The 25,275-nt window shown below is 40.7% G+C and overlaps 1 protein-coding gene across 21 annotated transcripts in view; it reads left to right on the plus strand.

Annotated features, from left to right (window-relative positions):
• The window catches only part of DTNB (dystrobrevin beta), a 216,757-nt gene that overhangs the window by 88,928 nt on the left and 102,554 nt on the right, over positions 1-25,275 (plus strand). For all 21 annotated transcript variants that reach the window (XR_002124314.1, XR_002124369.1, XR_002124234.1 and 18 more), the window contains one exon: positions 21,898-22,022. Coding sequence is in view for 13 of the 21 variants with exons in the window: in XM_019644345.1 (XP_019499890.1) it covers positions 21,898-22,022 (125 nt within the window). In the remaining 8 variants the exon portion in view is untranslated. The remainder of the gene's footprint in view (positions 1-21,897; positions 22,023-25,275) is intronic.

Consider the following 25,275-nt stretch of genomic DNA (forward strand, 5'->3'; position numbering starts at 1 on the left):
TTTTAGCTGAGCCATCCTGCCACCTGTTGGCAGCTCAGCGGCTGCTCAGCTTGGGCAGGGACTCGAACCGCTGTTGCTCAGAGCTCACACTCTTGAACGAACTCTTAACCAACTGAGCCACTCGGCCAGCTCCTAAGCCAGCTCTTAACAAACACGCCACTCGGCCGGCCCCACAAGTGAATTCTTATATTTCTATTTGATCCTTACAAAAACTCTTGTGAAGTGAGTGTTATCCCCATTTGTTGTTATTTTTATTCCAGCTTTTTTCCCCTGTTTTATTCATTTTTGTTATAATGACTTAAGATTTCAAAAAAATTCAAGTATTATCATCAGCATGCATAATTTTGAAGCGGGTGTCATAAATGTATCAGTTCTGAACTTTGATCAGTGTATGCATTATATGGTAGATGCATACTGGTAAGGTCTTTAGCAGTGTGTGTGTGTGTGTGTGTGTGTGTGTGTGTGTGTGTGTGTTGTGTGTGTAACTTGTTTTCAGGATTAGGACTCTGTATGTACAATGCCTGTGCTGTTTGAGAAAGATGTGAGTGAATTTTGAGGCTGATATGGGTAAAGTAGTTTCTACCTAACAAAAAGGTGTGTAATCAGTTTAATAATAAGTTCTTTGAAGATTATCCACTGTGTTTGTACTAATATTTTAAATAAATCTTTCTTTGTATTTACAGTAGATGAATTTAGTGTGCATTTAACCAGCTTATATATGAATTTGCATTGTAATGGGTCATCAGAAATGTCATGATGTATTTTTCTATGGTTTTCAATGCAAAAATATGTCATGACTTTCCCGACAATCCAATAGCTTTATGTGTAGTATTGGTGCTTAGAAGCTTATTTTGATTTTTCCAAAAGTTGCTGTTTAATGTTTAATCTAAGTATCTATGCAGTTTAAGTAATTATTCTTTCAGTTATCAATTCATTCATTTGCCTTTATTATAGAAAAAATGCCATATGGTGTCATACGCATGATTCATTCTGTTCATTCATTATTCATTGAAAAGACATTTTTTTAAAGATTTTAATGGGGAATTGGGGGAGGGGAACAGTGTTGGGAAATTGGGGAAGGGGCCAACTAAGCTATTGTTCTTCAGTCTTCCTTGTGGAGGATGCCAGTCGCCATCTGGCCGCCCTTTGGCAGCTCGTGGCTTCTAAGCTCAATGTGCTGTGTTCAATCTTAGTTGCGGGTGGGCATAGCCCACCATCAAACAGGCAATCTTGTTGTTACACCAGCTGAGCCATCCTGCTACCTGTCGGCAGCCCATGTGGGAATTGAATCGGCGGCCCTGTTGCTCAGAGCTCACGCTCTTAAGCCAACTCTTAACCAACTGAGCCACTTGGCCAGCCCTCAAAAGACATTTTTTGAGCACCTACTTTGTATCAGACTCTGTTAATGGGTGTGAGGGATACATCTATGAACAAACCAGACAAAGAATCCTATCCTGTGGAGCTTAAATATTAAGTGGTTTGAAAGAGACTGCTAGGGCTCACCAATATCACTGTTTTCCTGAGTACTCACTCAGTGTATCACTGAGTACTCAACCCCCCTGTATCTAAGAAGGACCGTATGAGTAGCTCTCACTAGTGGAATGTGATCAGAGTGATAATGTGCCTTCTCAGGAGAACACAGTTAATAGCTGGGTGCCTTTTCTATCCTCTCTATGAGCTTAATGGAGAGAATTTTATTAGGACCCAGAGGAGGGTGAAACCATAAAATGAAAGGAAACTGGGTCCTTAAATGATGTTAAGAAGAATTGCTCGCCGACCCACTTGACTTCGATGGGAACAAGAGAGAAACTGTGTTAAACTACTGAGGTTTTTAGTTTTTGCTACAGTAGTTGGTACTAGAAGTGGAGTTCTGTTAAAACAAAACCTAAAAATGTGTGTCACTGGCTTAGCAGTCAGGTGGCACACTTAGGAAGACATTGGTATTGGAGGTGGGAAAGACAGAAACCCGTGTTGTGTTGTGGTGACCAATTTGGCAAATTTGACACCTGTGATGACTTGGAAGGTGCACTTTATGGCTACTGAGCTCTAGGTCAAATGCTGGAAAGGACCACAGTGTGAGTGTTGTGTTGACTGTTACTGATAAGGTATCATAAGAAAGAGATGAGCTTACGACAATATTCACTAGTTTTCAAGCAAAAACTGAAAAAGAATAAAGTTCTGACCCTTGGGATGAAAGGAAAAACAGGCTGCTTCTAGAGAGTGAGAGATGAGCTGAGAAAGGATCTGAGCATCAAAGGCCCAGCACACTTTCTCAGTTGGAAAAAAAAGTGGCTCTGTCCTGTGGCACAGGTCAGATTAAGGGCGTAGATTTTTGTTCTTGGATGCTCATCAGAATCACCTGGTTCCATCTACATAGCTTCTGATTTAATGGGTCCAGCGTCCCTGAAACCTGGACACAGACCAATTTTGAAAGTTCTGCTAAGTGATTCTATTGTGCAGCTTTTAAAGTTAAAAGTAAACAGCATGGAGGTAAATACATAAGTCAGGCTTGAGAATTATGTCTATGGAAGAACTTTGTCATTATTGGCACATGGAACTAACTGGAAACAAATATATCAGAGGTCTACTAAGTTATGGGGGGAATTATGTGGGCAAGAACCATGAGCCTGGACTGAACAAGACTATTGGAGTTGAATAGCCCCTTTTTAAAGATCCAGAACTTGCTCTGGCAAGAGATGGGTTGTGGAGCTTGTGTGGTCCCTGAGGAGGGCATGCCAGTACCTACTTGGCCAACGTATTGGATAAGGAAGAACCCCTGGCTCCTGTTCCACCATCGTATACTGGGGCTAGGGAGGGAGGGTGCAGATTATTTGCCTTTTTAGTTCATAGGTTGCATCGTAAGGAGCTACATGTGGTCTTGGTGAAGAAGACTGTGCTGAACCCAGCGATCTTGGACTTATAGTTAGATGCACTGACTGAATGGATCTTCAGGTTTTCTTTTGGTGGGTGGGAGGGGTTTGAGTGGGTTTATGTTTTGGTAAAGGGAGCAAAAAAATACTTAATAATTAGAAGTACTCACCAATGTCCAATTTTTCCTTTTCTTCCTGGACGTATATCTGGACTATATAACCCACCCTCCTTGCAACCAGATGGAGCCATATGATTAATTGTCACCAGTGGAATTTGTTTGGAAGTGATCTATGTTACTTCTGGGTCAAGGCAGTTGAAAGCAGATGTGCTGTCTCCATCTTCTCTCTCTTAACTCTCCCCACTCCCACTATACATTGACCAAATGGAAATGTCTCCAGAGAAACTAGCAAAGGCAGAAGCCCTTAGATGAAAGGAGGCTGGTTACTTAGATGAAAGGAACTGAGTGGATGGATCAGACAGAGCCTCCCTGTCAATTTACACTGGACTCTCACGTGAGGAAGAAATCAGAAAGAGGCGTTGAGGGTAGGGGTGGTAGAGTCACATAGGCCTTGTTGAGAAAGTGAAATTTGAGTCAAGTCTAAGGTGTCTTCCGGCAGGGCACGATGTCTGGACAAGAGCAGGAATGTTTGGTGTTAAGGCCCTAGGGCAGGAGTATGCCTGTGAATTCAGGGGACAGCAGAGAAGCCAGATGGGGGAGCAGTGTAGGAAAGGAGGTCAAAGAGTTAAATCAGGGCCTCTTGGCCATGGTAAGGACTCTGGCAGTTGCTCTGAATGAAATGAGGAGTCTTTATAGGATTTTCAGTAGACTTGATTTATATTTCAAAATGATCAGTCTGGATGGCATGTAAAGAGTAAACTGGAAGGAAAAGATAGAAACCAAGAGACCATTAAGAGGAAATGATTGCAGTAAATTAAACAAGGCAGGATGGTAGCAGTAGAGGTAATAAAAAGGGTTGAATTTGGGTATATATTATAAATCAGCCTAATGGGGTGAATGTGGCTTGTGGGAGGAAAGGAGTCAAGGGAAACTAAGATTTTGTCCTACGCAACGAGAAGGATGGAAATGTCATCAGCTGAGATGGGGAAGGTTGTGAATGGAGCTTATTTAGATGTTAGGATCAAAGGTTCAGTTTGGAGATGTTGAATTTAAGTTGCTTATTAGATATCCACATGGCATTTTTGAGTGGGCCATTGTATGTGAGTCTAGACTTCAAGAGAAATATCTGAGATAGAAATACCAGTTTGGGAGTTAACGGCATATAGTTGATATTTAAAGCCATGAGAATGGACAGTACCACTGACTGAGTGAGTGAGGATAGAGAAGAGAAGAAAGAAGAAAAGAACTGACCCCTGGAGTTCTCTAACTCTGAGTTACCTGGGAGGAGAAGAGCCTGCAACCAGTGAGGGGACTGAAAACCAAGAGTCTGCGGTGCTGTGGAAAACAGTACTGAGAGTGTTTTGAGGAGGAGGAAGCAATTTACTGTGTCCAGCGCTGCTGATACTCAAGTGAGAGGCCTGAGAACTGACCCTTTGTGTAACAGTGTGAGGATCAGCTTGACAAAAACACTGGTTGGGACAAAAACCTGATTCAAGTAGGCTCAAGAGGGAAAGAGGAGAGAGACGGAGACAGCAAGTATAGACAACCCTGTCAATGAATATCTATTTCTAACAGTTTTTTCTAATAGTAGTTCATGCTGGGATTTTAGGAAACCCAATTAATCCTACTTCACTTTTCCCCACCCCTGATCGCAGCCAGGAGTTAAGAAGATAGCAGTCTGTTTGAGAAAGTGGTTTTGTTTGGGAGAAAAAAATGGACTTGCTGGTAACCCCTGAATGGAACATACCCCCACCCAGTGTGGGACTTTTCAGCAGGGAGTAGAGCCTTGAGGCTTGTGGCTCTCGGAGCAGGGGGCATAGGTGCTCTGCAGAGTTTGCCGATCCCAGGAAATCAGGGAGGGGAAGACGCTGAGCCAGGCATGTTCATTCCTTCTCTAAACCCAACCAGTCTGACTGGGAGAGGAGTGAGTGAGGGCAGAGAGCGTCCTGGTGGGGTCCTACAGGGACGGTGGCCCAATTACTCCATCCCTCCCTTCGTTCCTTCCTTCCTTCCTTCCTTCCTTCCTTCCTTCCTTCCTTCCTTCCTTCCTTCTTTCCTTCCTTCCTTCCCTCCTTCTTTCCTCCCTGTTAATTATGGTAAAATATACATAACTCTTAACGCTTTCTTGATAGGCTACAAAGAGGCCAGAATAAATAAGCCTACCCCCACTTTCTGACCCCAGTGCCTTACATCCAGATCTTTGCTTATCTTGGTCTTCACTTTACCAAGAGAGCTTTGACCAATTCCCACTTGGTTACTCTCTGGCAGGAAGTGTGTGTGGATATGTTTATTTCCATGAAACACACAGATATAGTTTGTTGGTCGAGTGTCTCAGTAGAGGTAGTTACATAACACAGTTGTTGCTATGAAAATTTTACCTTTCTTCCCAGCAGATGGCAGTCTCCACCTCTGAACAGTTACTCTATAAATGAGAAAGTATTTGAATTTGTTTAACAATCTCTGTCAATATTATTTCTTTTCTTCTTTTAAAACAAAAAAATGTTAATGGGCACCTCGTATATGTCCATTGTAGTTGTTTGGGCATTAGTGATATTAAACTGTTTTCTTTAAGGAGTCAGAGCAAATTACGTTATAGACCTGGACCAATTAAGATTGTTGATTTACTTTTTTGTCAGAAAACGCTTAGAACGAAACACATGTATATATCTTTGTGACCATGGGGTGTACCGTACCTTCTTAGATATGATACTGAAAGCACAAGCAACAGAAGTAAAACAGATAAATTGGACTTCTTTGAAATTAAAGGCTTCGGTACTTCAGGGCCGGCCGAGTGGCGTGCTGGTTAAGAACTGGCTTGGGACGCCAGAGGACCCCGGTTCGGATCCCACATATGAGGGCCAGTGACACTGCCCTCTACAGCTAAGATGCTGAACAACAGCTCAACCTGGAGTTGGGCTGCCATGAGTCCCGGCGAAAGCATAGGCTGCAGCCCCTGTGGCAGTGGGTTGCCATGGGCTACCATGTGTAGCCAGCAGCCAGCGTGAGCGGCCAGCAGCCAGCGTGAGCGGCTGTCCAGAAGCCGGCGACTGATCTGCCTCGCCCAGGAAGAGCCCAGTGATGGTGCCAATTTGGGCCAGTGAAGTAACATCCTCCACAACTAGATTGAAGAACAAAATGACAGCAACTTGTCTGTTCCCCTTCCTCCAATTCCCCAATAAAAATCTTTAAAAAAAAAGCTTTGGTACTTCAAAAGATACCATCAAGAAAGTAAAAAAGACAATCCACCGAAAAGGAGAAAATATTTGCAAATAGTGTATCTGATAGGGAATTTATATACAGAATTATAAATTACTCTTACAACTCAGCAACAGAAAAAAGACAAAACCACCCCAAAACCAAAAAATACCCCAAATAACCCAACTTGAACATGGGCAAAGGGAAAGTAGAATGGTGGTTACGAGGAGCTGGGATGAGGGAAAAAAGAAGGGGTGTAGTTTAATTGGTATAGCGTTTCAGATTTGCAAGGTGAAAAGGTTCAGGATATGTGTTTTACAACAATGTGAATATACGTCACACTACTGAATTGTACATTTAAAAATGGTTAAGATGGCGAATTTTATGTCACATACTTTTTTCCACCACAACTTAAATAAAGGTAAATTAGCTTTGGGGGAAAATGGGCAAAGGATCTGAACAGACATTTCTCCAAAGAAGGTATACAAATGGCCAATAAGCACGTGAAAAGATACTCGACATAATTAGTCATTCAGGAAATGTCTAATCAAAACCACAATGAAATGCCACTTCACACCCACAAGGATGACTAAAATTAAAAAAGACTGACATGACAAGAGTGGTGGGCATGTAAAGAAACAGGAACCTGAGTACGCTGCTGGTGGGAATGTAAAATGCAAAGAAATGAATATACGAGGTGTGATCCAACAACACCATGAATGTTTAAATTAAAAAAAATTATTACAGTAAAAGACACATTGACATTAATCCCCCTCAAAATATGCCCCCTCCCTTTGAACACACTTATCCATCATTCTTGCCCTTTCTGAAGTAGTTCTGGAAGCCCTCTTTCATGTCTTTAGTTGCACCATCAGGGCTGCCTCGATATCCTGAATAATTTTGACTTTGGGGAAGAGCCAGAAGTCGCACGGTGCCAGATTCGGTGAATAAGGTGGATGAGGAAACTCCATAATGGTTTTATTTGACAGAAATTGCTGTACCAGAAGCAATGTGTGACACGGAACGTTGCCATGCTGGAGGATGATTTATGGCACACTTTAAACATACTTTCAACCGTGGCTCACACCCGACTGACGGCACCGAACGGTTAAAACTTGTCCCACACTGTTACTAAGGTTTGTCGCACCACATCCCGTATTGAAGAGCCCTCCCTTTACATTGGATGGCACTTGGCAGCAGCATGCACCGCATGTTTTCATCACAATGGAAAGGTTCCGTGTCGCACATCGCTTCTAGTATGGTAATTTCTGTCAAATACAAACGTTATGGTGTATCCTCATCCACCTTATTCACCGGATCTGGCTCATTATGACTTCTGGCTCTTCCCCAAAGTCAAAATGACCATGAACAGTAAATGTTTTGAATCGATTCAGGACATCAAGGCAGCCACAACAGCACAACTAAAGACACTCATGACAGAGGACTTCCAGAACTGCTTCAGAAAGTGTTAGAAACGATGGTGTAAGTGTGTTCGAAGCGAGGGGGAGTATTTTGAGGGGGGTTAATTGCAATGTGTCTTTAACTGTAATAATTTTTTTCATTTAAACATTCACTGTATTTTATGATCACACTACATAATAAGGGACCATGGAATGTAGGTTGTTTAAAGAGAGAAGTGAGGCCATGAAGGAGATAAGGGATAACTGAAGGTGGTAGGCTCAGTGGAGTATAGGTCCCGCTGGGGTTGAAGTACTGTTGAAAGAGTGAGATAGAAAGATAGAAGTTGGTAGTGTGGGGTGCTTGAAATTGAGATTTTAGATGATGTACATTGATTGGCAATAAAATGTTCTAGGATGTGACTGTGAAACTGGTGGCCAGTATAGAGTGGAGGAAGGATTGTTGAAGGAGGGAGGTCAGGGATGACCAGTGTGTAAGTTCCCAGGTGGCCATAAGAAATTACCTCAAACTTGGTGGCTTAAACCAAATTTATTTTCTCATAGTTCTGGATACCACAAGTTCGAAATCAAGATGTCAGCAGGGCCACACTCTCTTTGGAGGCTCTTGAGTTGTATCTATTTATATTAGTCAGTTTCTCCAGAGAAACGGTACCCAGAGGAGATACATAACTATAAAGAGATTTATTATAAGGAGTTGGCTTACGTGATTATGGAGGCTTTCAGGTCTCAAGAGCTGCAGCTGGAGTTGGCAAGCTGGAGACCCAGGGGAGCTGATGGTGTCTTTCTAGGCCAAGTCTGAGGCCTCTGCACCAGGAGAACTGATAATGTCGTTTTGGTCCCAAGAGCAGCAGGCTTGAGACTCAGGAAGAGATTGTATCAATTCAAGGCCGAAGGCAGGAAAAAGCCAATGCCCAGTTCAAAGGCAGGCAGGCAGGAGGAATTCTCTGTTACTCAGGTGTTTTTTTTTCTATTCAGGCTTTCAACTGAGTGGAGGAGGCCCAGCCATGTTAAGGAGAGAAATCTGTATTACTCCATCTACCGATTTATGATTTATGTTAATCTCACCCAAAAACATACTCATAGGGACACTCAAAATACTGTTTAACCACGTATCTGGGTACCCTGTAGCCCAGGCCGAGTTGACACATCAAATTAACCATCATACCATTCTTCGCCTTTTCCAGCTTCTAGTGGCTGTTGGCATTCCATGACTTGTTACATCACTCCAATCTCTGCCTCTCCCTCTTCTCCTCTGTGTGTCTATCTTATAAGGATACACGTGATTGTGTTTTGGGCCCTCTTAGAAAATCCAGGATAAATTTTTCCTCCCAAGATCCTTAACTTAATTACATATTTTGCCATAGAAGATGATATTCACTCTTTGCCCTGTAGGGTAATAGTCTCAGGTTCCAGAGAGTAGGATGTGGACATATTTGGAGGGAGGCACCATTTGACCCACTGCAGCGTGTGTATTGGAAAGGTCAACTATGTGGATGTTGAAATCAATAAGAATTGCGGCAGTAGGAATGTTGGACTCCACTGTGGAGGGATATTTAGGGTTTGGGTCTGATAACATGTCATTCAATACTGGGGTTTTAAGGGAAAGGGAAAAGGATCTGAGAGTGGCAGTGAGGTTCTAGGAGGACACCTCTCCGACTTGGAGACCCAGAGGTTCGAGGGGTGTGAGAGTGAAAGCAGCTGCCACTTGAATGGCTTCAGGGGAAGCCCTGCCTTCAGGGAAAGCCAGGTTTCTTCCCCAGTGCAAGGTGAAAGCACAACACTCAGAGAAAACATTCTCAGCTAGAGAAGGGATTTTGCTGATGGTGGACTATGAAGTAGAAGAGTTGAAGATTAGTGGGAGATGGGGTCATGTACAGAGCCTTATGGGAATGAGAATCCAGTGGGAGTCTTGGATTTCCTACAAAACAAGCAAAATGTGTGATAAAAGTTGTGCTGGAATTGGCCCCAAGGCAAATCATGGTGCTGTTGCCGTGAAGGTTAGTTGGGAGAGGGTCTTGCCAGGAGCATGCAAAGCTCTGGGTTCTTCCCTTTACTCCTGTTAGTGGTGGGATGAGCACCTGGGAAGTGCCCTGAGGTTCTCCCAACCCCCAGCTAACCTGGCTGCTTCACTGACCAAACCAAAGCCTTCCCTCTGAAATTATGGACTTTCCAGGGCCATCCAAGGGATAGACAGAACAGGCTAGGGGTGTCCTGACACCATTTATCAGCATTTTCAGTGGGTTGACTGGGATGTTTTAAATATTGCTCTTTTAAGCATCTGAACGTTGCCCCCATTTGACTGTGATATTTGTGTGCCCTAATGATTCTTAAACCCATTTACAGCTGCAAAAGGGCTGAGTTTGAAGGCAGACGGTTTGAAATGGACCCAGCTGTCTAAAAAGTTGGGCACTTACCAAAGACAGTAGTGGTGTACAGTTTATGAAACAATAGGGCATCTTTTTTCACTGTAGCCTGATTATACTTACAGCAGAGAAATGACAGGAAGGTTTTCCATTGCAGAGAAATGTATGACTTCACCCAAACCAAGCAGTTCTTCAAATGAGCAATTTCCTCTAGCAGTCGTCACTTCGCCACGGCCCTCTCTCTAGCTTTAGATCTTTTCTCCTTCTTACAGGTGGCCACCAGAACTGAGCTGGAGACTGTGTGTCCTCCTCCATGTGTGGGAGGATTAGGGTTTTCTGCGACCCAGCAGTGTGAATTGCTTGTCTGTTTCTACATTAACTCAAATATATCAGTGACTATTGCCTGTTTATCTAGTACTTTGTGAGATCTAGAGAACAGGTTTAGGGTAGAACTGTTTTTCTAAATAAGTTTAATATATGTGTATTGTATATTCATTACATTTTGTCTCCATTTAGTGACTGCACAATGTCCACTTATGATATGTTCACATGTTGTTTATTCACTAAACCTTTTGCTTACCTACGATATACCAGATGGTATGTTCCCTAGCTCTCCTGAGCTCTTCTCTTGCAGTGCCCACTCTCCGAATGCTTTCACACAGTTCCAGGTTTTAGATCACCCCCTAGACACTGATAAATTTCTACAAATTTTAATTCCAACCCAGGCTTTTTGTCTAGGTTAAGACTCTTACCTTCAGTGTTCTTATGGACGTTTCGTTCTGGAAGTCTCACTGGCTTTCTGTTAGTACATGGTTCTAATAATTTTTTAGTCGATTTTCCTGGACTTCTAGGTAGATAACTATATCGTCTCTAGGAAACAACTTGGTCATTTTCTAGTTGTTATTCCCTTGTTTTTTGTTTTGTTTTTTTTTGTTAACCTCTGTGTTGGCAAGAACTTCAAGAGAAGTGCTTCTAAAAATTGCCTGAAAAGAATAATCTGAGCTGTTTCTTTCTCTTTTTTTTAAAGATTTTATTAGGGAATTGGGGGAGGGGAACAGCGGTGGGGAATTGGGAAAGGGGAACAGACAAGTTGCTGTCCTTTTGTTCTTCAGTCTAGTTGTGGAGGACGTCGCTTCACTGGCCCATGTTGGTATTATCATTGCGCTCTTCCTGGGTGAGGAAGATCAGTCGCCGGCTTCTGGATGGCCGCTCACTGAGCCAGCTCACGCTGGCTGCTGGCTACACACGGTAGCCCATGGCAACCCACTGCCACAGGGGCTGCAGCCCACGCCGTCGCCGGCGACTCACGGCATCCCAGCTCCAGGTTGAGCTGCTGTTCAGCATCTTAGCTGTAGAGGGCAGTGTCACTGTCCCTCATATGTGGGATCCGAACCAGGGCCCTCTGGCATCCCAAGCCAGCTCTTAAACAACGCACCACTCAGTTGGCTGTTTCTTAAACATATAAAATACCAGGCCTCTTCTCCTGGGAATTTTAATTTAGTAGGTTTGGGTGGAGGCAGAGGAATCTGCTTTGTTTTGTTTTTTAAACAAGTACTGCGGGAAATTTTTTTTATCTTCGGACACGTTTGGCAAGTGATGTTTCAGAGCGGTGCTGGAGGAATAGTGGTGGCTGTCTCCGGTTCCTGACTTGTGTACTCGATCATGTATGATGTGGATTGACTGCTGGCTCTGGTCCTGCCTTGACCCATGGCAGTATTTGTAACAGGCTGTGGAGTTTTGTGCCCAGGGGGGAGTCATACAGCCGTCCATCTAAACCAGGCAGAGAGCTTTCTGCCTGGTATTCCTTTGGTAAACATGTCTAGTGCCTGTTATGTTCCAGGCCCCGCCGGGTCCTGCTGTACAAAGAAACACATGGCCGGTCTTTCATGGTTCCCCGCCTCACGCCCTCTCTAACCTCCAGCCTTTTCTGGAGACTCTGGCTGCCTGCGCATCTATTGGGTCGTCGGAAAAGTCATGATGCATTTTTGCCTTGAAAAATATAGAAAAAATACATCATGACTTTTCCGACAACCCAGTGTTTTGGGGAAAAAATAATTGAAGAAGTGAGGAAGAAATGGGCTATAAGAAGAAATGGTACACAGTAGAATTGGTAAATGTGGGTGAATTTAAATAAGCATCATGTGTAAAATAATAATGACTAATTTTGGTGGGCTTAAAATAAGATGCAGCTAAAGTACTAATCAACTGTGACATGAATATAGCTTAGACATGATTAGAATGATAGGATTTTAAGTTACAAGATGAGAGTACAGATGCTAATTAACAGTGTTTTGCGTGTTCATGTTAAAATAGTTAGAGGAGGTTCCTGACTTGTCTGTGGATTTAATAGGCTTCTGCTTCTGCTTGGATCCCCTCAGTTGGTAGCTTGATGCTCAGGGAGATGTTCTCAGAGAGAGTAATTTGAAGTGAATATCACAGGAACGGCCTCCGAGGCACCAACCCTGAGCTTTTTCCATTAGGCTGTTGTGCTCCTGAGTGTCAGGGCCTGTCAGCGTGTACCCTGAGCCAAAGACTGTGCTCTGCAAGGAATTAGCTTGAGGCTGATTGAACAGTCATCTGAGCCCAAAAGAAATTTATTTTTCAGTGTCTTAGTGCCTGGTCCACAGTTATCTGAGGAGAACAGTTTCGGCCCCAGCACAGGAGCACACAGTGTAGTGGTTACAGCACAAGTCATCTCGTGCTCCACACCTTGGAGTCTGCCCTCCACGGGAAACTGTGTCCCCACCCCTGACTTCCCCTTCATGACCTTCATGTGGTACTTGGAGTCCCCAGTCTGTGTCTGACGGACTCCTTGCAAGAACGTCTCACTGTCTCAGGCTGCTCTCCCCATCCCTGTATGCTCTTTCTCTGAGTAATTTTACCTGTTGAAGGGCTATGTTGTACCATGAACAGGGTAACACAGGCCTAGTTATATGAGCTTTAGTTTTCATCCCTATAAAGTTGAGACTGTAAACATATAATTCATAAGACTTTGGAGGGTTAAATGAGCCCTATGTATGTGTGCAAAGCACCTATTGAGTGCCTGACACAAATTTCTTTTTTATTTATTTATTATTATTATAATTTTTTTTAGCTGAGCCATCCTGCCACCTGTTGGCAACTCAGCTTGGGTTGGGCATCGAACCGCTGTTGCTCAGAACTCGCACACTTGAGCGAGCTCTTAACCAGCTGAGTCACTCGGCCGGCCCCCATGACACTAATTTCTTAATAAATGTTACTTCCATTTCAGGAAAAAGAAAAAAAAAATGAAACCACTGGAAGAATCGACTCAAAGTATGATTGCCAAAAAGGCAAAACAAAATAAAATGAGAAAAATAAAACAAAACCTAAAATGTAGATAAGAAGAAAAGGAAAGAATAAAACAAATAATGATATAATAAGCTAGAAGTAAATAATATATTACTAACCAGTAAATATTCCAGAAAAAAACAACAGTTTTCAGTTAGGTATTTTTTTTTAAATTGGACTCTATGCTGTATACAAGAGGTAGCAAAAACAACAACAACAAAACACACACAGAAGAGTTGAAAGTTGAGGATTAAAAAAAGGCATACCTTGCAAAGTACTAACAAAAGAAATTTGGTGAAACTATATTAATCTTAGAAAATAGATTTCAGGGCAAAAATTTTTACCAATGAGGGTAAAATGATATATTTTATGTTATGTATATTTTATCACACAAAAAAAATTTAAACCAGAAGTAAAGTTTACCAAAGACAAAAAGATGAAATTATTATAACAGTTATACACAGATACACATTTAATAATGTTGCTGTAAAATACATAAATAAAAATTAAGGGCACAATAGCAAATTGAAAATACATTATTAAAATGGATAATGTTATACCTCTATCAACAATTGTTAGAATTATTAGACAAAAATCATAGACTGTAGAAAATTTGAATGTACACAACAATTAATGATTGCATACTCTTTTCAAACATACAAAAATTGACCTCATAAAGAAAGCACCCAAAGAGAATTAGTATCATATAGACCATATTCTCTGACTATAGTGCATTTGAGTTAGAATCAATAACAAAAAGATAAGAAAACAACCAGTACATTGGGTATTGAAAGCTTAGTTGAAATGAACAGATTCCTAAAACAACCTTGCCTACCAGAACTGGTTCAAAATGGAATAAAATATCCAATTAGCAGTATAATCATTAAAGAATTTGAATTTGTAGCTTCAAATCTTTACACAAAGGAAGTAACCATACCTGAATGACTTTACATGATTTTCAACATTCAAAGAAAAATCAAATTCCAATGCTATGTAAAATTTCCCAGATTTTAGAAAAACTAATAAGCATTCCAAATTTATTTTTGAACCTAGAATAATCTTGCTACCAAAACCTTACAAGGACAATAAGAAAGAAAAATTACAAGCCATTTTCATGAACATAATGAAAACCTAAACAAAATATTATGAAATTGAATCCATCAATGTATACAAAAGATAATACATCATGATAACACTGGTTTTATTCCAGCAATTAAAGATAGATTATTATAACTTAGCCATATTCATAGATGGATGGATTAAATCCATATAATCATCTCAAAAGACTCATATAAAACATTTAATATAACCCAGTATCCAATGATCATCATTGATCATTTAAACACACACACACACACACACACACACACACACACACAAAACAAACAAACAAAAAACACCAAAACACCTTTCCAATCTGGGAGTATTAGGAACTAACAATGTAATATAGGATATTTGTTAAAACATTATATTTACTAGTGAAATGTCAAAAGTATATGTTTTGGTTTTTTTAAAAGATTTTTATTGGGGAATTGGGGGATGGGAACAGCACTGGGGAATTGGGGAAGGGGAACAGACAAGTTGCTGTCATTTTGTTCTTCAGTCTAGTTGTGGAGGATGTTGCTTCACTGGCCCAAGTTGGCACCATCATTGCGCTCTTCCTGGGCGAGGCAGATCAGTCGCCGGCGGGCTTCTGGACGGCCGCTCACTGCGGCTGCTGGCCGCTCCCGCTGGCTGCTGGCCGCTCACGCTGGCTGCTGGCCACACACGGTAGCCCATGGCAAACCCACTGCAGCAGTGGCTGCAGCCTACACCGTTGCTGGCGACTCACAGCAGCCCAGCTCCAGGTTGAGCTATTGTTCAGCATCTTAGCTGCAGAGGGCAGTGTCACTGGCCCTCATATGTGGGATCTGAACCGAGGTCCTCTGGCGTCCCAAGCCAGCTCTTAACCAATGCGCCACTCGGTTGGCCCCAAAAGTATATGTTTTAATATCGATACTTGCTATCACCACATCTATTCCACATTTTATTGGCAGTCCTAATCAGCATAATCAACAAGGGAAAAAAAAGGTGTTTGAGTTGAAAGGAAACAAAATTGTCAGTATTTGATGATGACTGTAAATTTAGGAAGTCTCAAAGAATATCCAGATAAATCATTAGAATTAAAATAGAGCAGGGACAATAAAAGTAAAAAATAGATAATTTGGACTACATCAAAGTAAAAAACTTCTGTGCATCAAAGGACACAATCAAATAGTGAAAGGGCAAAGTATGGAATGGGAGAAAATATTTGTATATCATATATCTTATTAAGGGTTCATATCTGGTATAAAGAACTACAACAAAAAAAAACCCAAATAACCCACTGAAAAATGGGCAAAGGACTTGGACAGATATTTCTCTAAAGATGATAAACAAATGGCAAATAAACATATGAAAAGATACTTGATATCACTAATCATTAGGGAAATGAAAATCAAAGCCATAATGAGATATTACCTCATACCTATTAAGATGACTACTATGAAAAAAAATTGCAAGTAATAAGTGTTGACAAGGATGTGGAGAAATTGGTGTGGACATTATGGAAAACAGTGTGGAGGCTCCTCTAAAAAATAAAAATAGAATTATTACATGATCCAACAATTCCACTTCTGGGTTTCTTCCAAAAGAATTGAAAGAGTCTCAAAGAGATATTTGTACACTCATGTTGATTGCAGCATTATTCACAATAGCTAAAACTTGGAAGCAACCCAAATGTCCATTGATAGATGAATGGATAAACAAATCATGTTTCATATTTACAATGGAATATTATTTAGCCTTGAAAAGGAAAAAAATCAGACGCATGCTATAACATGGATGACTTTTGAGGACACTATGCTGAGTAATAGAAGCCAGTCACAAAAAGGCAAATATTCTATGATTCTGCTTATATGAGATATCTAGAGTAGTAAATTTTATAGAAACAAAAAGTGGACTAGTGGGCCGGCCGAGTGGCGCGATGGTTGGAAGCTGGCTTGGGACGCCAGAGAGCCCCGGTTCGGATCCCACATGTGAGGGCCAGTGACGCTGCCCTCTACAAAAAAAAAAAAAAAAGTGGACTAGTGGTTGCCAGGGACTCAGGGGAAGGAAATGAGTTGTTTAACGGGTAGAGAGTTTCAGATTTATAAGATGCTGAGTTTTGGAGATTAGTCACACAATAATGTAAGTATACTTAACACTATTGCACTACACGTTAAAATGGCTAAGGTGGTAAATTTTGTTATGTAACTTTAAAAAAACTTTAAAAAACTTTAATAAAATAATGTAAAAGGAAAGCGGGGTTGCTGGTTTCAGATCTATAAAATAAATAGAAATAAATAAAAGAGATGCATGGATTCTTTATGGACAAGAATTTATAACTTAATAAAAGACATTAAAGAAGGCTTAAATGCATAAGGAAATGAACACATGCGTGAAAGGAATGTTTAGTTTATAAAGACGTCATTTCTCTCCAAAACTACCTATAGACTTGATCAGTTCCCATCAAAATCCCAGCAGGATTTTTTGTGGTAAACAACAAGCTGCTTTTAAAATTTAAGTGGAAGTACAAAGAGTCAAGAATAATGAGGACTCTCTCTTGAAGAAGGTTAAGTTTGAGGCACTGGTACTTCCTGCAAAGATAAGAGGAGGCTACAGCAATTAAATCATGTGACACTGGCACAGGGATAGCAATAGAATATCTAGAAGGAGAAGAATAGATTATTAAGTGATCCTGAGGCGATTGGTTATCCATATGGAATAAAATTGGATTCTTTCCTCATACCTACCAAACAAATCAGTTCTAAGTAGATTGAAACTTAAATATGAAAGGTAAAAACTATAAAACTGTAGAAGACAATGTGAGAGACAATAGCTTAGAGAGGGAAATGTTTATTAAGATACAAAAACAGCACAAAATATAAAGGAAACGATTAATAAATTGGGACCGCCATTATATTTAAAGATGTCGTTTTCTCAGAAACAACAGAGTGAAAACCTTGAAGTAGGAGTTGTTTGCAAGTCATAACTTCGATAGAGTTAAAATACAAAAAATATATATATAAAGAACACTTGCAAATAAATAAGAGAAAGACAGCCCAGCGAAACACTGCTCCAAAGACAGGAAAAGGCATTTCACAGATGAATAAACACAAATGGCCCATAAGCACAGGAAAAGATGCTGAATCTTTTTAGTAATCAGGGAATTGCAAATTAAAACCACAATACTATTTATTACCCACCAGATTGGCAAATGTTAAAATGCCTGTCAATAAGAAGGGTTGGCTAGAATATGGACAGTCAGGAAGTCTCTCATAGCTGAGTGAAAAGAAGTTGGCAGTGCCTAGTAAAACCGAATGTGCGTAACTTATGGCCCAGTAATTCCACTCTTATGAAACTCTTACACATGGCCACCAGGAGACATGGACAAGAAAGTTTACAGCATCTTTGTGATGGAGAGTGGAAAAATGGGAACAACCCAGATGTTCATCAGCAGTGCAGTGGATATATAAATTACGATGTAATTAAGTAATGAAGTACAATCAAGCAGTGAAAAATTAAGTAATTACAGTTATGTGCATCAACATGGATCAATTGTAACATAATTTTGAGTGAGAAGCACGTTGCAGGAAAAAATATGTAAGTCTGTATAGGTTTTAAACATGTATTAAGTGAATTGTATTTTTGCATAATTGCTAAAATAATAAAATCAAGGAAATGATTAATACAAAACCCAGGACACTGATTGCCAGGAGAGGAGCAGGTGTGGTGGGAGTGGGCTGTGTTAGGTAAGGGCCCGCACTGAGGCTTCAGTGACTAGTGTTCTATTTCTCAGAATCGTGGGTAGGTGGGTATATGGTTTATAACTTTTTAAACGGTACATATACATTTTATAAACTCTGATGTTTATATTTTTAATTGTAACTTGCAATTTTTAAGAGATGGTAGGAAATTTGAAGATTTTTTTTTATTGGGGAAGGGGGAACATTGTGGTTTTCCAGGACCCATCAGCTCCAAGTCCATTAGCCGCTTTCTATCTGGTTGTCTGTGTGTGGGGGGGGGCGGGGGCGGGGGAGAGGGGACACAGTCCATCATGTTGGACACTGAGCCATCCGGCCTCCAGTTGGCAGCTCCCGGCTGCTCAGCTCAAGGGGGCATGTTCAATCTTAGTTGCGTGTGTGCACAGCCCACCATCCCATGTGGAAGTCGAACCAGCAGCCTTGCTGCTAAGAGCGCGCACTCTCACCAGCTCAGCAGCAGCTCAGCTTGGGCGCAGCTCACTGGCCCATGTGGGAATCGAACCTGTTGTTCAGAGCTCGCACTCTTAACCTGCTGAGCCATTCAGCCGGCCCTGGAAATGTTTTGAAATTAGGTGAAGTAGATTAGCATATTGAAAATGCACAAAGATTGGAAATCATTGCTTAAGGGTATTGACTGGTAAAAATAACCCTCCAAATAATCCACGAAAGAAATGGTTTATTCGGGAAACAAAAAAGAAACAAAAACCACCACTGCAGTGCCGGAGCGCACACCTCCATTCCAGGGCTCCAACTAGCCGCCCATGAGAAGAAGAAGTACTACTGTCCCAAGATGGCTATTCCTATTTATTATCATCCCTCTCCCGGAAGCTACCATAAAGTTAAACAGGAAGTTCAGGATTACAGAGTTCACAAGGGGCTCAGCTCCACCCACAGTCCTCCCAGCTCTATGGTCAAGCATCCCAAGATGCCCGTTCACTTTTATCAAGGGTGTTTGGAGGCAATTTAATTTTCAGTTAAGGCCTCTCCATAAATCAGCTTTAGAGTTCGAGTGAAAGGAGAGGTACAGAAACCTAAAGGGGCCTCTCTAGCATAGCAGCTTAAATGAAGTGTGGGAGACACCAGCACCCTGACTTGTCTGCTTTTTGTCCTCTCTCACTCCCTTCTTCACTCCCATAAATATTTAGTGACTGATTACCAAGTCCTTGGCATTGTCTTAGGGGCCAAGGCGCCAGAAGAGGTAATGCCCCCATCTTGGCATTCACAGCAGTTTTCAAACTCTTGCTTACAGTTTGTTACTCTTAGCCTCCTAAACTGACTCCACAGTGAAATTCACTTCAGGTCCATATCATAATCTACTCTTTGAGAACTTTTTAAGGAAATCAATTATTTACATATTTTAGACAACCTAATTGAATATGTATCTTTAAAGTTTTCAGGGTACTATCCTTTTTGGTTTGGTTCAAGCCCTTAGTTAATATTCTAATTACTATATTTATTTCTAATTTTTTCCTTCCCCTACATATCAAGCTTCTCTTGATGTACTCTAATTATTTGGAATTGACTGATGTATTGATTTTACCTTTCTAGGTATAATTTTGAGACTAGAAATTGGATCTAATCTTAAACCTTGACTTAAAGCAATGTTTTCAAGAGCACAACAAGCATACTGCTAGAGAATATTAGGTGGTGCAAAGGGAAATGTTTTTTATTTAAACAGTTATGCAGTTATTTTAATGTTTATTATAAAATATACACATGGGACCTGTGATTTCATGGCTGTAATTACTGAGGATGCAACTAAAGTAGTCTATATGACAATCCATCTCACATAGATTGCATGAGTTAATGTCCCTGGTGGTTGTCAGATATAGCAAAAAAAACCATGAAGTTGATACACTGATTATAGATGTTGTGTTTGGTTGTAAAAGTGAATTAAGATACTTTCTGATGTCCTACGATTGTCTCCTGTTTGTATCATGACTCAAAATATAAAGTGTTTGTGGTTTGGCCAGGAGAAAGCAATCTAGAAAATTCAGCTAGGCAAATAACTTGTTCAAATAACATATTCTGTTGTAGGACAGGTTCTGGAAATACACAGATGAATAAAATGTAGATCCTTCCCTTCAAAAACACCAATCTAACAGATAGGCAGGTAAATTAAAAAGTGCAATACAGCATGGAAAGTGTACCAGTGGAAATATGCATGTGGTAAATGCGTACCTTGGAAAGGCAGGTGCTGACGTATGGAGCAGTGAGGAAAGTCTTCACAGAGGAAGGAGACTTGCAAGCAGTCCTGAGAGATGAGCAGACAATGTACAAAGAAATTGACTGGGAAATGGAAACCTCAGATCGGCACATGCCAAGATACAGAGAGCTAAGAGAACACAGTGTGTTACCTGAGCAGCTTGTCATTTATGCTAGTGTGAGGGGAAAGATGAGGAGGGAGCCAGACAGGGAAGCTGTGGAATAGGACGGCATTCATTTAGACCTTATTCTGTAAATGACTGTCAGCCTTTGAAAAATTTTAAGCAGAAGACTGACATGTTGTTGCGGGCAGCGTAGGCGATGGACCAGAGGGGGAAGAATCAGAGTCATGTTACAGTTAGTCGTTGGGCAACAGGACACTGGGGAGCAATTGGAGGAAGTTCAGAATTTCTGCTTTGCTTAGCTTCACATGATTTTCAGTAATTTGATTACACTTAGACTTTCCCCAGAATTTAATGCTTTGTAGGGGATAGTGGTAGGTGATTTGGAGCCAATATATAACATTTCTGAAGAAATTGGTATTATTCAGTCTTTATTATAAACATGGTATTAACTAACTCTGCCTATGTAGTCTTAAAGGCAGACAGGTTTGTGTTTATTTTGTGTTTAAATAATGTGTGGGCGTCATATAAAAGCTGAGTGGAGACATGGTATTGATGAGGTACACCGCTGCAAACAAGTTCTGTTTTCCAATTAAAGTGGTACATTGCAGCGGCAGAAGAATAAAATACTTAAACTTTTCTACCATTAATATCCTGTCTAGAAAACCTCAGACAACTGTGTTACTTAAAGGGAATTGGGTAGACAACAAAATCAGCATCCTATAAAGAGCCTCCTTTGAATTGTGAATGTTCTACATAACTTAATTGTGGCATAGTGTTTACCTTGGTGCATTCATATTTACTGTTGAATTTTAGACTTGATAGTCTTTGGATTTAGTGTGTATATTCCACCTTCCAGAGAAATGTACCAGTATGCCCACCTATTTTCATACCTTCAGCTTATCGTAATTTATGTCACAGGTCTGATGTAGGCTGCCTGCTTTCGTGACTGCACTCATCTGTGTCTGTATACACAGCCAGACCCTTAAACACCAAATGTTCTGCCACACGTTTATTTGGGGAATATTCTTTTAATATGCACATTTTGTCATGTGGCTTACTCAGCTACTTTGCTAACATTCAAAGCTGTGAACTCTCCATATTATCTTAACGTTTTACTGTTTTAGCCCAACAAAAATTTCCGACTATGATTAGGCAGTTCACTATAACATCTTACCAAAAATAATCCAGAAGCATCAACGGGGAGTTTATGCAATGGGCACATTAACTTGATAATGCGACTGCAAGTGGAGATGAGAGAGGAAGCACAGAAATGAAGGGGACAACAGATGACCTTGGGAACAACTGTAGGTTCCTTTCGCAGGACCCATTCATGTTGATTATAATGAGACTGATTTTGTATTTGAAAATATATTTTCTACATACAGCTCTTGTTACCAAGTTCTTTTGAAATTCTTTTTCATTCCTTTGAAGATTTAATTCCTTATTTCCTTATTTTCTACTTTGGCACAGAAATCCCCTGCAAAGAAGCTGAGCCATGCAATTAGTAAATCTTTGGGGTGCGTGCCCACCAGAGAACCCCCGCATCCAGTTTTCCCTGAGCAACCAGAGAAACCACTTGACCTTGCAAATATAGTGTAAGTATTCACCTGGCTATGGACGTGGATTAGGCTGAAATGCACACCTTGCTAAGTTCTTTTGAATCAAAACCAAGTATCACCTAACATGAACATTTAACCTTCTGGTTTTTACTTTACTTTTGGGGAACTTAGACTTCAAGCTTTCATCTCCTTAATTCACCATAAGTGTCTACATAGAAACCTAACTCCTGAGTGCTGAAGCCTAAAGGAGTATATACTGTCTCCAACAGAAACATTAATACATTGAAGAGCAATGATTGTGCTGGGTTTTAGCAAAGTTGCCTTGTGTTGTTTGTGTGTTCTTTCCTTAAATCAATGGTGGTGATCATTCTTTTATACAGCAGTAATGCCCTTAGAGATTTAAAAAATTAGTTTAGACAGCATGAAAATGAAAATCAACCTGATTTGCTCTGTGTATTAAGAGGAAATTAGGACACATAAGGTTATATTTTATAAACAAAACTTGTAATATATTGGGTTGTCAGAAAAGCCATGACGTATTTTTTCTGTTTTTCATTGCAAAAATGCGTCATACCTTTTCCGACAGCCCAATATATATGTATTAATTGAATATTTATGCTAGAAAGCTAGAGGGACCACAAAAAGTTACAGAAAGAGAAAAAGTGAGGAGAAGGAACAAGGAAAGATAAGATTCAGACTCTATTCTTATCTATTCACTCTGACATTAAGTTTACTCTGCTGGATAAAGCTGGTAGGTTTTTGATCATTAGTCTTTATTGGGTGTTTAGAAGTTTTTCTGTTGGAGTAGACATTCATTTTCTTTTATCTACCTGGTGATAGGTAGTTTGACTAAATGACCTCTTAGGGTTTTTTTTGTTTTTTTTTTGTTTTTAGTTGGGGAGTTGGGGGAGGGGAACAGCCAAGTTGTTGTTCTTCACTCTTAGTTGTGGAGAGCGCCAGTCACTATCTGGCTGCCTGGGCAGCTCGTGGCCTCTAAGCTCAAGGTGCTGTGTGTTACAATCTAGTTGCAGGTGGGCGTAGCCACCATCCCATGCGGGAGTCAAACCCAGCAGCCTTGTTAAGAGTGCACGCCCTATCCACTGAGCCATCTGGGTGGCAGCTCAGCTCAAGGTGCCGAGTTCAGTCTTAGTTGCAGGCTGGCATAGCCACCATCAAACAGGCAGTCTTGTTGTTTAGGAGCACGTGCTCTCACCAGCTAAGCCATCCTGCCACCTGTTGGCAGCTCAGCGGCAGCTCAGCTCAGGCGTAGTGTCCTTGGCCCATGTGGGAATTGAACCAGTGGACCTGTTGCTTAGAGCTCTCACTCTAAAGCTAACTCTTAACCAATTGAGCTACTCGGCCGGCCCTGTTAGGATTTTTGATCTTTTCTTTTTCAATAATTTTTAAGACTTCCATATTTATTAAAATTATATAAGCATGTGGATTAAAAATTCAGTGATACAGAAGAGCTTAAAATGAAACACAACAAACATACCTTTCCACACTTCATTGTGTTTTGCCTGGGTTTTAGATCTGCTAGTGGTTACCTCCATATCTGTGAATAATATACAGAGGGTGCAAAGAAAAGGGTGCCAAAAAATGTATACAAAGTTTAAGACAGGAAAACTGTATTAAAATTGTAATACTCAACATATACCAATAACAAAAGATGAGTACAAGTCATGCGTGACTTCTGCAATTACAAGAGGTGTTCAAAGTGGTTACCATCAGCGTCCAGACACTTCTTTTTTTTTTTTTTTTAAAGATTTTTGTTGGGGAATTGGGGTAAGTGGAACAGACAAGTTGCTGTCCTTTTGTTCTTCAGTTTAGTTGTGGAGGATGTTGCTTCACTGGCTCACGTTGGCACCATCATTGCACTCTTCCTGGGCGAGGCAGATCAGTCACCGGCATCTGGACGGCCACTCACTGAGGCTGGTGGCCGCTCACGCTGGCTGCTGGCTACACACAGTAGCCCATGGCAACCCACTGCCGCAGGGGCTGCAGCCTACGCCATCGCTAGTGACCCACGGCAGCCCAGCTCCAGGTTGAGCTGTTGTTCAGCATCTTAGCTGTGGAGGGCAGTGTCACTTGCCCTCATATGTGGGATCCGAACCAGGGTCCTCTGGTGTCCCAAGCCAGTTCTTAACCAATGTGCCACTCGGCCGGCCCAGACACTTCTGATTACGGCAAACTACGACTTGAGCAACGTTGATTAGTGTCCACTTGTATACATGTTATTGGCACCCCTGGTATACAGAGCACCAGTTCTTGACTTATCAGTTTGGGAAATTATTGAATTCTTTTTATGGTATAACCAACCTTATTTATAACTATATATCAACCCATCCCAGTTTTTCATAATTATATCACCATTTTTTAAGTCGGTTAACTTTGTAATTTTAAATAATATTCTTAAACCTCTATTTCTTGCGAGTTCTTTCGACTTCCACTATGTAGAAAGAGAAAATTAGTTGCCTTCTGTCTACTTCTCCCTTCTCCTTTTGCCTCCTGACTTCTGTCATCTATGCCATTACTTTTTATGGTCAAAAATTGATAATATTTCTGTTCCGTTCTATGATCATAACTGAATCTTCTGCAATTTCAGATTAAATCTTAAAGTTGAAAACCAAAAACAGCATTTACAGTTAATACCATTCATTACAAAGTCAAACAGTGTGCTGAGTATTATTTTGTGTAGTTCCAGTGTCATGACCCCTGTGTACTTCTCTCATCAGAATTCACTGGGAACTTCTCTCTTACACACCACTGATTGCTCAAATCATGCCTTTAACTTTATAACTGGATTGACTTCTGACTGTTGTTTTTTCTTGTTTCCCATTGCTTCCTTCTTCTTGCTGGGGGGAAAAAATATGCTTTTCCCCCCACTATGTTCCATAGTGAATTTTACCCATTGCTAGTAATCCATTTTTTTGTTAAATTTGTTAACCTTTTCCCTTTTTGGTTAGTGTTTTTTATGTTGCATTTTTTATTTTTTAAAAAGTCCTGTCTGTTGCACTGTTGCAGTGGTTTTTTTTTTCTCTCTTTCTTTTTAAGTTTTGAAGATGTCCCTTTTACATATGTCTTTAATTCATCTGGAATGGGTTTCTATGTATGGCGTGTTAAGAATATGAAATTCTCTTTCTCCCTTTGCATTTGACTAATAACTTGTCTCAGAGCCATTTATTAGATAATCCATCATTTCCCCACTGACCTACAATGCCACCATTGTCATAAATGAAGTTTCCAGCTATGCACAGTCTGGTTTCAGGGCTCTTTATTCTGTTCCTTT

Source organism: Hipposideros armiger, unplaced genomic scaffold (genome assembly GCF_001890085.2).
Source record: "Hipposideros armiger isolate ML-2016 unplaced genomic scaffold, ASM189008v1 scaffold_0, whole genome shotgun sequence".
Classification (NCBI taxonomy): Eukaryota; Metazoa; Chordata; class Mammalia; order Chiroptera; family Hipposideridae; genus Hipposideros; species Hipposideros armiger.